A 19,251-nucleotide genomic window follows, 5' to 3' on the forward strand; every position below is an offset into this window, starting at 1 on the left:
AAAATGCAATTGAGTGGGAGATGTATAAAAGAAAGAGACAGGAGGTCAAGAGAAAGGTGCAAGGGGTGAAAAAAAGGGCAAATGAGAGTTGGGGTGAGAGAGTATCATTAAATTTTAGGGAGAATAAAAAGATGTTCTGGAAGGAGGTAAATAAAGTGCGTAAGACAAGGGAGCAAATGGGAACTTCAGTAAAGGGCGCAAATGGGGAGGTGATAACAAGTAGTGGTGATGTGAGAAGGAGATGGAGTGAGTATTTTGAAGGTTTGTTGAATGTGTTTGATGATAGAGTGACAGATATAGGGTGTTTTGGTCGAGGTGGTGTGCAAAGTGAGAGGGTTAGGGAAAATGATTTGGTAAACAGAGAAGAGGTAGTGAAAGCTTTGCGGAAGATGAAAGCCGGCAAGGCAGCAGGTTTGGATGGTATTGCAGTGGAATTTATTAAAAAAGGGGGTGACTGTATTGTTGACTGGTTGGTAAGGTTATTTAATGTATGTATGACTCATGGTGAGGTGCCTGAGGATTGGCGGAATGCGTGCATAGTGCCATTGTACAAAGGCAAAGGGGATAAGAGTGAGTGCTCAAATTACAGAGGTATAAGTTTGTTGAGTATTCCTGGTAAATTATATGGGAGGGTATTGATTGAGAGGGTGAAGGCATGTACAGAGCATCAGATTGGGGAAGAGCAGTGTGGTTTCAGAAGTGGTAGAGGATGTGTGGATCAGGTGTTTGCTTTGAAGAATGTATGTGAGAAATACTTAGAAAAGCAAATGGATTTGTATGTAGCATTTATGGATCTGGAGAAGGCATATGATAGAGTTGATAGAGATGCTCTGTGGAAGGTATTAAGAATATATGGTGTGTGAGGAAAGTTGTTAGAAGCAGTGAAAAGTTTTTATCGAGGATGTAAGGCACGTGTACGTGTAGGAAGAGAGGAAAGTGATTGGTTCTCAGTGAATGTAGGTTTGCGGCAGGGGTGTGTGATGTCTCCATGGTTGTTTAATTTGTTTATGGATGGGGTTTTTACGGAGGTAAATGCAAGAGTTTTGGAAAGAGGGGCAAGTATGAAGTCTGTTGGGGATGAGAGAGCTTGGGAAGTGAGTCAGTTGTTGTTCGCTGATGATACAGCGCTGGTGGCTGATTCATGTGAGAAACTGCAGAAGCTGGTGACTGAGTTTGGTAAAGTGTGTGGAAGAAGAAAGTTAAGAGTAAATGTGAATAAGAGCAAGGTTATTAGGTACAGTAGGGTTGAGGGTCAAGTCAATTGGGAGGTGAGTTTGAATGGAGAAAAACTGGAGGAAGTGAAGTGTTTTAGATATCTGGGAGTGGATCTGGCAGCGGATGGAACCATGGAAGCGGAAGTGGATCATAGGGTGGGGGAGGGGGCGAAAATTCTGGGGGCCTTGAAGAATGTGTGGAAGTCGAGAACATTATCTCGGAAAGCAAAAATGGGTATGTTTGAAGGAATAGTGGTTCCAACAATGTTGTATGGTTGCGAGGCGTGGGCTATGGATAGAGTTGTGCGCAGGAGGATGGATGTGCTGGAAATGAGATGTTTGAGGACAATGTGTGGTGTGAGGTGGTTTGATCGAGTGAGTAACGTAAGGGTAAGAGAGATGTGTGGAAATAAAAAGAGCGTGGTTGAGAGAGCAGAAGAGGGTGTTTTGAAGTGGTTTGGGCACATGGAGAGAATGAGTGAGGAAAGATTGACCAAGAGGATATATGTGTCGGAGGTGGAGGGAACGAGGAGAAGAGGGAGACCAAATTGGAGGTGGAAAGATGGAGTGAAAAAGATTTTGTGTGATCGGGGCCTGAACATGCAGGAGGGTGAAAGGAGGGCAAGGAATAGAGTGAATTGGAGCGATGTGGTATACCGGGGTTGACGTGCTGTCAGTGGAGTGAATCAAGGCATGTGAAGCGTCTGGGGTAAACCATGGAAAGATGTGTAGGTATGTATATTTGCGTGTGTGGACGTATGTATATACATGTGTATGGGGGGGGGGTTGGGCCATTTCTTTTGTCTGTTTCCTTGCGCTACCTCGCAAACGCGGGAGACAGCGACAAAGTATAAAAAAAAAAAAAAAAAAAAAAAATATATATATACATATATATATATGTGTCGGAGGTGGAGGGAGCAAGGAGAAGAGGGAGACCAAATTGGAGGTGGAAAGATGGAGTGAAAAAGATTTTGTGTGATCAGGGCCTGAACATGCAGGAGGGTGAAAGGAGGGCAAGGAATAGAGTGAATTGGAGCGATGTGGTATACCGGGGTTGACGTGCTGTCAGTGGATTGAATCAAGGCATGTGAAGCGTCTGGGGTAAACCATGGAAAGCTGTGTAGGTATGTATATTTGCGTGTGTGGACGTATGTATATACATGTGTATGGGGGTGGGTTGGGCCATTTCTTTCGTCTGTTTCCTTGCGCTACCTCGCAAACGCGGGAGACAGCGACAAAGTATAAAAAAAAAAAAAAAAAAAAAAAAAAAAATATATATATATATATATATATATATATATATATATATATATATATATATATATAAAGAATCATTCACTTCCCTCAGTTCAGTTTCAAGACATTACAATTCAATCTTGCAATAACAAACATGTGGGTGTATAACCATATCCTCCACTCTCATGGAAAACCCACCCAATCAGCATCACAGTATGCTTGCCAAAAGCAAGGAGTGTTGTACACGTGCCTTAATCATTTTTCTTATGAGTGGCTATTCCATATCTACAGGGGTTTTACCCATCGAAGTATGGAACACTGCTCACACATCCTTGGCCTCCCTATCAGTGAAAGTGAAATCAGAAGTCTTCCATTTCAATAATCCTCCTGGCATCAACTCCTTCACTATCTTTTTCTCTATGCTGCAATGTTGTTACTCCATTTCTGTTCTCCAGGTATAACTTTAACTGTCACTGAAATGAGCTGTCCACACATGTCTCTACCCCCAAGGTTTGGACCCTAGGCACATGTTTCACCACTGCTTCCCACAGTTTCCATGTTTGGACCCTAGGCACATGTTTCACCACTGCTTCCCACAGTTTCCATGCAAAGATTGGCCACTTGAGATTTGGCTGTTATGATACTCTTTTCATCCTTCAAAAAGATAAGTTGTGGAACTCTCTTCCCCTTTCATCTTCCTCTTTTCTTACAACCTTTCTACTTTCAAGGATCAAGTCTACAAACACCTGTGGGGCCCTGATTGATTTCATTTTTTTCTTTTATATTTTTCTTTTAACTTGGATGGCCTTTGATTAGGGCTTGTTTTAACAGTGCCATGTCAGACACTATACAAAGAAACTACCACTGAGGATCATATTTTCTGACTGGTTTATAAAACAGACATTAAAAATTAATGGGGTAGGTTACTGTTTAATTGTATTTAACTGTGAGAAGGCTTTCTACATGCTGATCCTGAAGATGACATGAAGAGAATGAAGCTTGGCAAGAGATGGGATGATGATATAGATTGGAAGATAAGAGATAATGTCTTAGTAGGTGATCACAATGCTGTTTTTAAGCAGCATTTCACATATATCCAAGAAACATTAAAGTTAAACTTATCTATCACTGAGTTTTCTACCATGCCAACTAATATCACATGGCTCATGGATGAAGTATGTAACTGGATATTAGGTGATGGGTTGCATAAAAAATAATCCTGTAACTGCACAGTTATATGCTTCATCCCATTCACTGTCCTCTTTTCACTCTAACACTCATTCCTTCTCTCACACTAAACATGTATTCTTTCTTAATTTGGACCTGTGCTGCATGGGAAAACAATCTTGGTTTAATTCAACACTGCAAAAACTATATCAGTACTTACAACTGTAGGTAGTAGTTGGTAGGCAGCCAATGGCCAAGAAGGTACATTATCAGTACTACCCAACTAGGTATCAAGGAGGGTTAGTGACATGCACTTAGTGAGCCAGCACTTTAGTGGTTATCAAGTTGCACTCCTCTGACCCAGGTAACTGTCTTTTCTTTCTGCCTCACTAACATGTGGACTACTGGCATTCTGTTCACAAACATACAATCTCTCCTTGACATATGTAACACTTGACAGCACTTAACTCAAGCAGCTCATTCTTCATAACTCTAGACTCTCCTGCGGTGAGCACTATATGCTAGCTCTGCCTTTTAGCAAAATAGGAGGAGTAGACAGAAGTAGTAGGCAGGAACATTTAGGCAGGAGTATTAAGTAGAAACATTAGATAGAAGTGTTAGGTAAGAGTCTCTGCCAAAAACTGCACTAGACTTGCCCTCTGCCAGTGGCCTGTTGAGGGTGAAGCACTAAAGGCTAAGAAGCAGCACTGGAGTTCTTTAGTTATGGAGACTGATGCTTTAGCCATCCTTTTGAGGAAGTTCCAACTGGAACAGGCATCAGAAATACAGATAGAAAGAAAGAAAATTTTTAAACCTCTCCTATTTCCCAATAGTATATTTTAGAACACTACAATTCAACACTAAAACAGTATACATATGAGGCATAATCAAACATTTCACTCTGTCCTAGAAACCTCACATTATAAACATAACAAATCTGTTTACTCCATTAGCAGCTATTCCATATCTACTGGGATTTTATTCACCCTGTTATGGAGTATTGCTTGAATATCTGAGGTGACAGAGTGGGATCAAAAGCCTTCTGATCTAGCAATTCTCCTGCTATCACCTTTCTTCAACCATTCCTTTTTGTTCAAAATGATGTTACTGCCTTCTCCCTGTTCTACAGCTAGTCCTTCTGTCATAGCTCTTGTAAGCTGTCCAAGTGTGTCTTTGCAGCGCAGGCTTCTACCCATGGAGGAGAACAGCCTCAAAAGCATACCTCCTTTCCTACAACAGCAAAGCTATGGAATTCTCTTCATTCTTTCATAATTCCCTGTTTCTATAATCTTTCCACCTTTAAGAGTCAGGTCTACAAGTACCTATAGGGCTTCTGAATGCATGGGACATCTGTTACTAAATTCTGCCTTATATGCAGCCCCTAAAACAACAATCTTTAAAAGCTAATAGAATTTTGAAAATAAATTCTTATCTAAAATCATAATCAGCTTTATCTAGTTGTCTTCCTCCTCCCATTAGAGTACTTAATGTCTGATGTGGATGCACATGGATTAGAAAATCCTCCATGGGAAGCACAGAAGTTATAAGCTAGACTTTGCCTTCTGTTATAAGAGAATTTACTCTCCCAAGGTGCATTCTCAACAACATTTTTTCTTATGTACATACTCTAGTGGAGTTTGCAACAACATCCATCTATGTGGATGAATTGCGAATGGCTTCGTGTCTGTACAGATAAAGTGAGGTTTGCATAACTTTAAAAACATGATTAATTTGATGCTATATTCAAAGTTACAAGCTATAGCATGCTATATTTTCTGGTTTGGTAGAATTTTCTTGTATGGAAATAAAAATCAAGTTGTATCTCTCACTGAATAATGAAGTCTTTTACTTAGAAAATCATTGCAAACTCAAATAAACAAAGAAGAAAAAAACATTACAGGAAGCAAAAAAAAAAAAAAAAAAGTTCAAAGGTAGTTTCTCTTTCCTAGTATCTTGATCCACTACAAACCACTTATAAACATCCTTTTTTCATCAGAGCCACACTCCAGCCCCTCATTTAATTTTTTTTGAATACTTATTTATTCCCGTTAAGATTTCCTTGCAGCACATCTAATCTCCTTTCTCAGCTGTAATTTAACTGGATTCAAATAACAATCTACAATACCTTTAATGTATGAAATTGCAATTTGAGAGATATATATGAGTGCAAATATCTTATAAGTACTTACTCTGATGTCATTGTGGTTGTCCAGTCGCCTCAAAATTTCCCGTATGCATTCCTCAGGGACTTCTTGCAAGGTTGGGTGCATATCATCATCAGGCTGTCAAACCAGCATTTTATGAAGTATTCACTCCTGATAAAACTGTCTGTTATAAAAGTAAATTCAAACATTTTGCAAAAACCTCAACCTTATCTCTTCAAAGACCTAATATAAGCAAAATTGAAAAATCATATCTTCTCTATGTAAATTCATTAGACATCTGATAAATATCTATATAATAAACAATGTACTTGGTCATAAATCAAGGCTAGCAAACCATGAGAAACTACATCATGGAAATTTTTAATCCAATAATAATTCACAAGAAAGGTAGCCACATTATGCAAGTAGATGCAAGTTAGAAACAGAATTAAGGATGCAAGTCTAAATGCCTCTACTAACCAAGCAAAAAATATACTTCAGTGTTTCAATGACATAACATGGAAGAAGGAGAGATTTCTTAAAAACAGTAAAAACTGCATCATACCTCATAAAAAGTAATTGATTTGAGATTTAAGTTGAGCTCAAGCAGAAATTAATCTTACCAATATGATTGTCCACTGATGTCAATGAGGAAGCAGAGGGGAAACTATGGACTGAAGTATAGGAAGAGAGATTAACTTAAGAAAAGAATGGATATGGGAAGTTGGAATGTACCTATGTGCATGTGACACATTAATGTATATGGACATATGCCAAAAAAGAGGTTACTATTGGACTACACCTGCTTGGGGTTACATAGCAAATTAAAAGTCACCTTTGGCAAGACTGTATCATTGACAGTTGACAAACATAGCAGAATCTCATCAAAGAAATTCTCGCTTCAAAAGAGTCCATCCTATCCCTGTTAGTAAGTGCAATGCAGCCTTGGGCTGTAGGAGCCCCTGGAAAAGAGATCCTGGATAACACCAGGACCCTTTCAGAAAGGGGTCCTGGTATCATTATAAACAAACATCACATAAGAATTGTGGTCACTGTGAATAAATGTGCATGAAAACTGAAACATAAACGTAAATAAAAGGTAATCAGCTGTGCCCTTAAATTGGTAAACTAAAGCAGGTCAGAGGTTCAAAAAGTACTAATAATTCAACCTTATACATCATACAGTAACCTGCCCAGCAATTCATGTATAAAACAGTCAGTGCTACCAGTGACTTATTTTCAGTTGTATGAATAGTATAGAAAACGTACATGAACATAAGTGTGGTACAAGATATGCATGGACAACAACACAAATGATTCAAAATTTCAAGCATCTATCATATATAAACTTCTGCACAAAAAAGGAGAGGTGGTGATCAAAAGACTCAGAATGATAATGAAACAGGCAACATAATGATTAAAACTAAAAAATACCTTCAGGTAGAGTGGCATATGATCAAATATAAAAAAGTGAAAAAACAGTGGAGGTACTGCAGATACTGATTTTAAGTTACGGACCTTATAAAGACCAACAAGAGTGCATCAATAAATCAATCAAATAGCAGGTTCAAAAGATTTTCATAGTGTGTACCAGTTATGTGTACATGAAAAAAAGGGCAGCTACAGATTTGCCTAAGACAATTAGAATACCTTGAAATTAAAAGGCCATTCTATGGAGCACATAATCTACCAAAAGAATAGTATAATTATTGGAGTGAAACCACCATAACCTTTTCCTAAAAGAAATAGAGATAAACAAAGGGTTATGGGTATTATGCCATTCAGTTCTCTAGATGCTGGAAAAAAACTGTAAAAAGAGTCATAGCCAATGATGGAAGTTTCTACATTTTATGAGCCAAGTTTTATTCTAAATCAAACCTATTCAAGAGTGAAATAACCATGCTAAGTTCCAAGTTAAACTTCTTTATTTGAAGGGAATTCCATGGAACATTTATCATTTCCAGCAAAGCACTGTTACTGGGAGTGAAACCAGGTTAAACCTTCTTTCATGTAAGTGGCATAAAAATAAAACTGAAGACATGATTCTTCACATTCAATTCAATATGCACTAGGAAATAACCCCCCTTACACCCTATGTCAGCCTTAATTATTCAATTAACAACACACATACCCTGTTTCATATTTTTTCATATAGGGCCTATGCCTCGAATCCATACAATACCATTGGGATGACTATACCATCAAACATATATACTTGAAATAATCATGGAAAATATATCATAATGCTCTCGGTTATGGAAACATACCCTGGAAATATGACGAAAAGGAGCATAAAATATTTTGAAATTGACTTCATTTAACAGCTCAATTGAATGTCATAGAGACGACTAAACGTTATTTTAAAACATGATTTCTTATCTGCATGAAAAATACTTCTAGTAATGAGTTTTTCAAGGAAATCTATTCTTCTCAGAAAAATGCCAAAAATTCAATATTCAGGGTATTTTCTAGCTCCAAAAACTTTTTGTTTCAAAACTGAAAGATAAGGTATTGAAACACTTCTATACTTGATATAATCATGGAAAACATATAATAATGCTCTCAGTTAATGATACATACTCAGTGAATATGATGCAAAAAACCAGAAAATATTTGAAACTGACTTCATTTAACACCTTAAATGAATGTTGTAAAGATGACAAAATGATATTTCAACACCAAATTTGTATTCAGGATGAAAAATACTTCTTGTAATGAGTCTTTAAAGAAAATTTGTTTTTCTGAGAAAAATGCCAAAAACTGAAGGTAAATACTTCATGGTACATTTTAACTGAAAAAAAATTTAGCTTTAAAATTGAAAGATATGATATTGAAACACTTCTGTACTTGAAATACTCATGCAAAATATATCAAAATGCTCTTACTCACTGATACATACCCAGTAAATAAGATGCAAAGGATCAGGAAGAATTTAATATCAAATTCATTTAAAAGCTTAACTGAATGACATTAAGGCAACTAAATGATAGCTTAACACAGGATTTGTTTTCAGCACAAAATATACTTTTCATAGTGAGGTTCTAAAGGAAATCTATTTATCTAAGAAAAATGCCAAAAACTCAAGGTATTTTTTGGCTCCAAAAAATATTTGTTCCAAAACTGAAATATAAAATATTCAAACACTTCTATACTTGAAATAATCATGGAAAATATATCATTATCCTCTAAGTTACTGATACATACCCAGGAAATATGATGAAAAGGAGAATAAAATATTTGAAATTGACTTCATTTAAGTGCTCAATTGAATGTCATACAGATAACTAAATGTTATTTTAAAACCAGATTTGTATTCAGCATGAGAAATACTTCTTATAATAAGTTTTCAAGGAAATCTATTTTTCTGAGAAAAATGCCAAAAATTCAGGGTATTTTTAGCTACAGAAACTTTTTCTTTCAAAATTAAAAGATAAGATTGAAACACTTCTATACTCCAAATAATCATGGAAAATATATAATAATGCTCTCAGTTAATGATACAACTTCAGTAAATATGATGCAAAAGACTAGAAAATATCTTAAAATTTGACTTCATTTAATAGCTTAAATGAATATCGTAAAGATGACGAAATGATATTTCAACACCAAATTTGTGTTCAGGATGAAAAATACGTCTTGTAATGAGTCTTTAAAAGAAATTTGTCTTTCTGAGAAAAATGCCAAAAATTCAGGGTATTTTTTAACCCTAAAAACTTTTTCTTCCAAAATTGAAATATAAAATATTCAAACACTTCTACACTTGAAATAATCATAGAAAATATATCAAAATGCTCTCGGTTACTGATACATCCCCAGGAAATACGACGAAAAGGAGCATAAAATATTTTGAAATTCACTTCACTTAAGAGATCATTTGAATGTCATAAAGATGACTAAACGTTATTTTAAAACCAGAGTTGTAATCAGTATGAAAAATACTAATTATAATGAGGTTTTGAAGGAAATCCATTTTTCTGAGAAAAATGCCAAAAATTCAAGGTAATAGTTCAGGGTATTAATTAGCTCCAAAAACTTTTTCTTTCAAAACTGAAAGATGAGACATTGAAACACTTCTATACTTGAAATAATGATGGAAAATATATAATAATTCTCTCAGTTAATGATACATACTCAGTAAATACGATGCAAAAGACAAGAAAATATTTTAAAATGGACTTCATTTAACAGCTTGAATGAATGTCGTAAAGATGACGAAATGATATTTCAACACCAGATTTGTATTCAGGATGAAAAATACTTCTAGTAATGAGTCTTTAAAAGAAATTTGTTTTTCTGAGAAAAATGCCAAAAATTGAGGGTACATTTTAACTGAAAAAAGTTTTAGTTTTAAAATTGAAACATATGATATTGAAAAACTTCTGTCCTTGAAATGATCATGGAAAATATATCAAAATGCTCTTACTCACTGATACATACCCAGTAAATATGATGCAAAGGATCAGGAAGAATTCAATATCGAATTCATTTCAAAGCTTAACTGAATGTCATTAAGTCCACTAAATGATAGTTTAACACTGGATTTGTATTCAGCATAAATCATACTTTTCATGATGAGGAAAGGAAATTAAAGGAAATTTATTTTTCTAAGAAAAATGTTAAAAATTCAGGGTAATACTTCAGGGTATTTTTTGGCGCCAAAAACTTTTTCTTCCAAAATGGAAATATAAAATATACAAACACTTCTATACTTAAAATAATCATGGAAAATATATCAAAATGCTCTTGGTTACTGATACATCCCCAGGATATATGACGAAAAGGAGTATAAAATATTTTGAAATTCACTTCATTTAAAAGCTCAATTGAATGCCATGAAGACGAGTAAACATTATTTTAAATCCAGATTTGTATTCAGTATGAAAAATACTAATTATAATGAGGTTTTGAAGGATATCCATTTTTCTGAGAAAGTTTTTGGCTCCAAAACTTTTTCTTCCAAAACTGAAATATAAAATATTCAAACACTTCTATACTTGAAATAATCATGCAAAATATATCATAATGCTCTCGGTTACTGATACATCCCAAGGAAATATGATGAAAAGGAGCATAAATTATTTTGAAATTCACTTCATTTAAGAGCTCAATTAAATGTCATAAAGATGACTAAACGTTATTTTAAAACCAGATTTGCATTCAGTATGAAAAATACTAATTATAATGAGGTTTTGAAGGAAATCCATTTTTCTGAGAAAAATGCCAAAAAATCAAGGTAATAGTTCAGGGCATTTTTTAGCTCCAAAAACTTTTTCTTTCAAAATTGAAAGATAAGATATTGAAACACTTCTATACTTGAAATAATCATGGAAAATATATAATAATGCTCTTACTCACTGATACATCCCAAGGATATATGACGAGAAGGAGCATAAAATATTTTGAAATTCACTTCATTTAAGAGCTCAATTGAATGCCATAAAGATGACTAAACATCATTTTAAATCCAGATTTGTATTCAGTATGAAAAATACTAATCATAATGAGGTTTTGAAGGAAATCCATTTTTCTGAGAAAAATGCCAAAAATTCAAGGTAATACTTCAGGATATTTTTTGGCTCCAAAAACTTTTTCTTCTAAAATTGAAATATAAAATATTCAAACACTTCTATACTTGAAATTATCATGGAAAATATATCCTAATGCTCCCGGTTACTTACACATTCCCAGGAAATATGACGAAAAGGAGCATAAAACATTTTGAAATTTACTTCATTTAAGAGCTCAATTGAATGTCATAAAGATGACTAAACGTTATTTTAAAACCAGATTTGTATTCAGTATGAAAAATACTAATTATAATGAGGTTTTGAAGGATATCCATTTTTCTGAGAAAAATGCCAAAAATTCAAGGTAATAGTTCAGGGTATTTTTTAGCTCCAAAAACTTTTTCTTTCAAAACTGAAAGATGAGATATTGAAACACTTCTATACTTGAAATAATCATGGAAAATATATAATAATGCTCTCAGTTAATGATACATACTCAGTAAATACGATGCAAAAGACAAGAAAATATTTTAAAATGGACTTCATTTAACAGCTTGAATGAATGTCGTAAAGATGACGAAATGATATTTCAACACCAGATTTGTGTTCAGGATGAAAAATACTTCTAGTAATGAGTCTTTAAAAGAAATTTGTTTTTTCTGAGAAAAATGCAAAAAACTGAGGGTAATACTTCAGGGTACATTTTAACTGAAAAATATTTTAGTTTTAAAATTGAAACATATGATATTGAAAAACTTCTGTCCTTGAAATGATCATGGAAAATATATCAAAATGCTCTTACTCACTGATACATACCCAGTAAATATGATGCAAAGGATCAGGAAGAATTTAATATCAAATTCATTTCAAAGCTTAACTGAATGTCATTAAGTCCACTAAATGATAGTTTAACATTGGATTTGTATTCAGCATAAATCATACTTTTCATGATGAGGAAAGGAAATTAAAGGAAATTTATTTTTGTAAGAAAAATGTTAAAAATTCAAGGTAATACTTAAGGGTATTATTTGACTCCATAAACTTTTTCTTCCAAAATGGAAAGATAAAATATTCAAACAATTCTATACTTGAAATAATCATGGAAAATATATCATAATGCTCTAGGTTAGTTATACATCCAAAGGAAATATGACGAAAAGGAGCATAAAATATTTTGAAATTCACTTCATTTAAAAGCTCAATTGAATGCCATAAAGATGAGTAAACATTATTTTAAATCCAGATTTGTATTCAGTATGAAAAATACTAATTATAATGAGGTTTTGAAGGAAATCCATTTTTTTGAGAAAGTTTTTGGCTTCAAAAACTTTTTCTTCCAAAATTGAAATATAAAATATTCAAACACTTCTATACTTGAAATAATCATGGAAAATATGTCATAATGCTCTCGGTTACTGATACATCCCAAGGAAATATGATGAAAAGGAGCACAAATTATTTTGATATTCACTTCATTTAAGAGCTCAATTGAATGTCATAAAGATGACTAAATGTTATTTTAAAACCAGATTTGCATTCAGTATGAAAAATACTAATTATAATGAGGTTTTGAAGGAAATCCATTTTTCTGAGAAAAATGCCAAAAAATCAAGGTAATAGTTCAGGGTATTTTTTAGCTCCAAAAACTTTTTCTTTCAAAATTGAAAGATAAGATATTGAAACACTTCTATACTTGAAATAATCATGGAAAATATATAATAATGCTCTTGGTTACTGATACATCCCCAGGAAATATGACGAAAAGGAGCATAAAATAATTTGAAATTCACTTTATTTCAGAGCTCAATTGAATGCCATAAAGATGACTAAACATCATTTTAAATCCAGATTTGTATTCAGTATGAAAAATACTAATTATAATGAGGTTTTGAAGGAAATCCATTTTTCTGAGAAAAATGCCAAAAATTCAAGGTATTCAGGGTATTTTTTGGATCCAAAAACTTTTTCTTCCAAAATTGAAATATAAAATATTCAAACACTTCTATACTTGAAATAATCATGGAAAATATATAATAATGCTCTTACTCACTGATACATCCCCAGGGAATATGACGAAAAGGAGCATAAATTATTTTGAAATTCACTTCATTTAAGAGCTCAACTGAATGCAATAAAGACGACTAAACATTATTTTAAATCCAGATTTGTATTCAAAATGGAAAATACTAATTATATTGAGGTTTTGAAGGAAATCCATTTTTCTGAGAAAAATGCCAAAAATTCAAGGTAATACTTCAGGGTATTTTTTGGCACCAAAAACATTTTCTTCCAAAATTGAAATATGAAATATTCAAACAATTCTATACTTGAAATAATCATGGAAAATATATCATAATGCTCTAGGTTAGTGATACATCCAAAGGAAATATGACGAAAAGGAGCATAAAATATTTTGAAATTCACTTCATTTAAGAGCTAAATTGAATGCCATAAAGATGACTAAACATCATTCTAAATCCAGACTTGTATTCAGTATGAAAAATACTAATTATAATGAGGTTTTGAAGGAAATCCATTTTTCTGCGAAAAATGCAAAAAATTCAAGGTAATACTTCAGGGTATTTTTTGGCACCAAAAACATTTTCTTCCAAAATTGAAATATAAGATATTCAAACACTTCTATACTTGAAATAATCATGGAAAATATATCATAATGCTCTAGGTTACTGATACATCCAAAGGAAATATGACGAAAAGGAGCAAAAAATATTTTGATATTCACTTCATTTAAGAGCTAAATTGAATGCCATAAAGATGACTAAACATTATTTTAAATCCAGAGTTGTATTCAGTATGAAAAATACTAATTATAATGAGGTTTTGAAGGAAATCCATTTTTCTGAGAAAAATGCCAAAAAATCAAGGTAATAGTTCAGGGTATTTTTTAGCTCCAAAAACTTTTTCTTTCAAAATTGAAAGATAAGATATTGAAACACTTCTATACTTGAAATAATCATGGAAAATATATAATAATGCTCTTGGTTACTGATACATCCCCAGGAAATATGACGAAAAGGAGCATAAAATATTTTGAAATTCACTTCATTTAAGAGCTCAATTGAATGCCATAAAGATGACTAAACATCATTTTAAATCCAGATTTGTAGTCAGTATGAAAAATACTAATTATAATGAGGTCTTGAAGGAAATCCATTTTTCTGAGAAAAATGCCAAAAATTCAAGGTAATACTTCAGGGTATTTTTTGGCTCCAAAAACTTTTTCTTCTAAAATTGAAATATAAAATATTCAAACACTTCTATACTTGAAATAATCATGGAAAATATATCATAATGCTCCCGGTTACTTACACATTCCAAGGAAATATGACAAAAAGGAGCATAAAATATTTTGAAATTTACTTCATTTAAGAGCTCAATTGAATGTCATAAAGATGACTAAACGTTATTTTAAAACCAGAGTTGTATTCAGTATGAAAAATACTAATTATAATGAGGTTTTGAAGGAAATCCATTTTTCTGAGAAAAATGCCAAAAATTCAAGGTAATAGTTCAGGGTATTATTTAGCTCCAAAAACTTTCTCTTTCAAAACTGAAAGATGAGATATTAAAACACTTCTATACTTGAAATAATCATGGAAAATATATAATAACGCTCTCAGTTAATGATACATACTCAGTAAATACGATGCAAAAGACAAGAAAATATTTTAAAATGGACCTCATTTAACAGCTTGAATGAATGTCGTAAAGTTGACAAAATGATATTGCAACACCAGATTTGTGTTCAGGATGAAAAATACTTCTAGTAATGAGACTTTAAAAGAAATTTGTTTTCGTTAGAAAAATGCCAAAAACTGAGGGTTTTTAACTGAAAAAAATTTTAGCTTCAAAATTGAAACATATGATATTGAAAAACTTCTGTCCTTGAAATGGTCATGGAAAATATATCAAAATGCTCTTACTCACTGATACATACCCAGTAAATATGATGCAAAGGATCAGGAAGAATCTAATATCAAATTCATCTGAAAGCTTAACTGAATGTCATTAAGTCCACTAAATGATAGTTTAACATTGGATTTGTATTCAGCATAAATCATACTTTTCATGATGAGGAAAGGAAATTAAAGGAAATTTATTTTTCTAAGAAAAATGTTAAAAATTTAAGGTAATACTTCAGGGTATTTTTTGGCTCCAAAAACTTTTTCTTCCAAAATGGAAATATAAAATATTCAAACACTTCTATACTTAAAATAATCATGGAAAATATATAATAATGCTCTTGGTTACTGATACATCCCCAGGATATATGACGAAAAGGAGAATAAAATATTTTGAAATTCACTTCATTTAAAAGCTCAATTAAAAGCCATAAAGATGAGTAAACATTATTTTAAATCCAGATTTGTATTCAGTATGAAAAATACTAATTATAATGAGGTTTTGAAGGAAATCCATTTTTCTGAGAAAGTTTTTGGCTCCAAAAACTTTTTCTTCCAAAATTGAAATATAAGATATTCAAACACTTCTATACTTGAAATAATCATGAAAAATATATCATAATGCTCTCGGTTACTGATATATCCCAAGGAAATATGATGAAAAGGAGCATAAATTATTTTGAAATTCACTTCATTTAAGAGCTCAATTGAATGTCATAAAGATGACTAAACGTTATTTTAAAACCAGATTTGCATTCAGTATGAAAAATACTAATTATAATGAGGTTTTGAAGGAAATCCATTTTTCTGAGAAAAATGCCAAAAAATCAAGGTAATAGTTCAGGGTGTTTTTTAGCTCCAAAAACTTTTTCTTTCAAAATTGAAAAATAAGATATTGAAACACTTCTAAACTTGACATAATCATGGAAAATATATAATAATGCTCTTACTCACTGATACATCCCAAGGATATATGACGAAAAGGAGCATAAAATATTTTGAAATTCACTTCATTTAAGAGCTCAATTGAATGCCATAAAGATGACTAAACATCATTTTAAATCCAGATTTGTATTCAGTATGAAAAATACTAATTATAATGAGGTTTTGAAGGAAATCCATTTTTCTGAAAAAAATGCCAAAAATTCAAGGTAATACTTCAGGGTATTATTTGGCTCCAAAAACTTTTTCTTCCAAAATTGAAATATAAAATATTCAAACACTTCTATACTTGAAATAATCATGGAAAATATATCATAATGCTCCCGGTTACTTACACATTCCCAGGAAATATGACAAAAAAGGAGCATAAAATATTTTGAAATTTACTTCATTTAAGAGCTCAACTGAATGTCATAAAGACGACTAAACGTTATTTTAAAACCAGATTTGTATTCAGTATGAAAAATACTAATTATAATGAGGTTTGGAAGGAAATCCATTTTTCTGAGAAAAATGCCAAAAATTCAAGGTAATAGTTCAGGGTATTTTTTAGCTCCAAAAACTTTTTCTTTCAAAACTGAAAGATGAGATATTGAAACACTTCTATACTTGAAATAATCATGGAAAATATATAATAATGCTCTCAGTTAATGATACATACTCAGTAAATACGATGCAAAAGACAAGAAAATATTTTAAAATGGACTTCATTTAACAGCTTGAATGAATGTCGTAAAGATGACGAAATGATATTTCAACACTAGATTTGTGTTCAGGATGAAAAATACTTCTAGTAATGAGTCTTTAAAAGAAATTTGTTTTTCTGAGAAAAATGCAAAAACTGAGGGTAATACTTTAGGGTACATTTTAACTGAAAAATATTTTAGTTTTAAAATTGAAACATATGATATGGAAAAACTTGTCTTTGAAATGATCATGGAAAATATATCAAAATGCTCTTATTCACTGATACATACCCAGTAAATATGATGCAAAGGATCAGGAAGAATTTAATATCAAATTCATCTGAAAGCTTAACTGAATGTCATTAAGTCCACTAAATGATAGTTTAACATTGGATTTGTATTCAGCATAAATCATACTTTTGATGATGAGGAAAGGAAATTAAAGGAAATATATTTTTCTAAGAAAAATTTTAAAAATTCAAGGTAATACTTCAGGGTATTTTTTGGCTCCAAAAACTTTTTCTTCCAAAATAGAAATATAAAATATTCAAACACTTCTATACTTAAAATAATCATGGAAAATATATAATAATGCTCTTGGTTACTGATACATCCCCAGGAAATATGACGAAGAGGAGCATAAAATATTTTGAAATTCACTTCATTTAAAAGCTCAATTGAAAGCCATAAAGATGAGTAAACATCATTTTAAATCCAGATTTGTATTCAGTATGAAAAATACTAATTATAATGAGGTTTTGAAGGAAATCCATTTTTCTGAGAAAGTTTTTGGCTCCAAAAACTTTTTCTTCCAAAATTGAAATATAAAATATTGAAACACTTCTATACTTGAAAAAATCATGGAAAATATATCATAATGCTCTCGGTTACTGATACATCCCAAGGAAATATGATGAAAAGGAGCATAAATTATTTTGAAATTCACTTCATTTAAGAGCTCAACTGAATGTCATAAAGATGACTAAACGTTATTTTAAAAACAGATTTGCATTCAGTATGAAAAATACTAATTATAATGAGGTTTTGAAGGAAATCCATTTTTCTGAGAAAAATGCCAAAAAATCAAGGTAATAGTTCAGGGTATTTTTTAGCTCCAAAAACTTTTTCTTTCAAAATTGAAAGATAAGATATTGAAACACTTCTATACTTGAAATAATCATGGAAAATATATAATAATGCTCTTGGTTCCTGATACATCCCAAGGAAATATGACGAAGAGGAGCATAAAAAATTTTGAAATTCACTTCATTTAAGAGCTAAATTGAATGCCATAAAGATGACTAAACATTATTTTAAATCCAGACTTTCATTCAGTATGAAAAATACTAATTATAATGAGGTTTTGAAAGAAATCAATTTTTCTAAGAAAAATGCCAAAAATTCAAGGTATTTTTTGGCTCCAAAAAATTTTTCTTCCAAAATTGAAATATAAAATATTCAAACACTTCTATACTTGAAATAATCATGGAAAATATATAATAATGCTCTTACTCACTGATACATCCCCAGGGAATATGACGAAAAGGAGCATAAAATATTTTGAAATTCACTTCATTTAAGAGCTCAATTGAATGCCATAAAGATGACTAAACATTCTTTTAAATCCAGATTTGTATTCAGTATAAAAATACTAATTATAATGAGGTTTTGAAGGAAATCCAATTTTCTGAGAAAAATGCAAAATATTCAAGGTAATATTTCAGGGTATTTTTTGGCACCAAAAACATTTTCTTCAAAATTGAAATATAAAATATTCAAACACTTCTATACTTGAAATAATCATGGAAAATATACCATAATGCTCTAGGTTACTGATACATCCAAAGGAAATATGACGAAAAGGAGCAAAAAATATTTTGAAATTCACTTCATTTAAGAGCTAAATTGAATGCCATAAAGATGACTAAACATTATTTTAAATCCAGACTTGTATTCAGTATGAAAAATACTAATTATAATGAGGTTTTGAAGGAAATCCATTTTTCTGAGAAAAATTCCAAAAAATCAAAGTTCAGGGTATTTTTTAGCTCCTAAAACTTTTTCTTTCAAAATTGAAAGATAAGATATTGAAACACTTCTATACTTGAAATAATCATTGAAAATATAAAATAATGCTCTTGGTTACTGATACATCCCAAGGAAATATGACGAAAAGGAGCATAAAATATTTTGAAATTCACTTCATTTAAGAGCTCAATTGAATGCCATAAAGATGACTAAACATCATTTTAAATCCAGATTTGTATTCATTATGAAAAATACTAATTATAATGAGGTCTTGAAGGAAATCCATTTTTCTGAGAAAAATGCCAAAAATTCAAGGTAACACTTCAGGGTATTTTTTGGATCCAAAAACTTTTTCTTCTAAAATTGAAATATAAAATATTCAAACACTTCTATACTTGAAATAA

At 31.7% G+C, this 19,251-nt stretch overlaps 1 protein-coding gene across 4 annotated transcripts in view; it reads right to left on the reverse strand.

The window, feature by feature from the left end:
• LOC139750757 (F-box only protein 25) overlaps nucleotides 1–19,251 on the reverse strand; it is a 92,847-nt gene that overhangs the window by 24,046 nt on the left and 49,550 nt on the right. For all 4 annotated transcript variants that reach the window (XM_071665468.1, XM_071665467.1, XM_071665471.1 and 1 more), the window contains exon 5: nucleotides 5,807–5,899. In XM_071665468.1, the coding sequence (XP_071521569.1) occupies nucleotides 5,807–5,899 (93 nt within the window). The remainder of the gene's footprint in view (nucleotides 1–5,806; nucleotides 5,900–19,251) is intronic.

Source organism: Panulirus ornatus, chromosome 10 (assembly GCF_036320965.1).
Source record: "Panulirus ornatus isolate Po-2019 chromosome 10, ASM3632096v1, whole genome shotgun sequence".
NCBI lineage: Eukaryota > Metazoa > Arthropoda > Malacostraca > Decapoda > Palinuridae > Panulirus > Panulirus ornatus.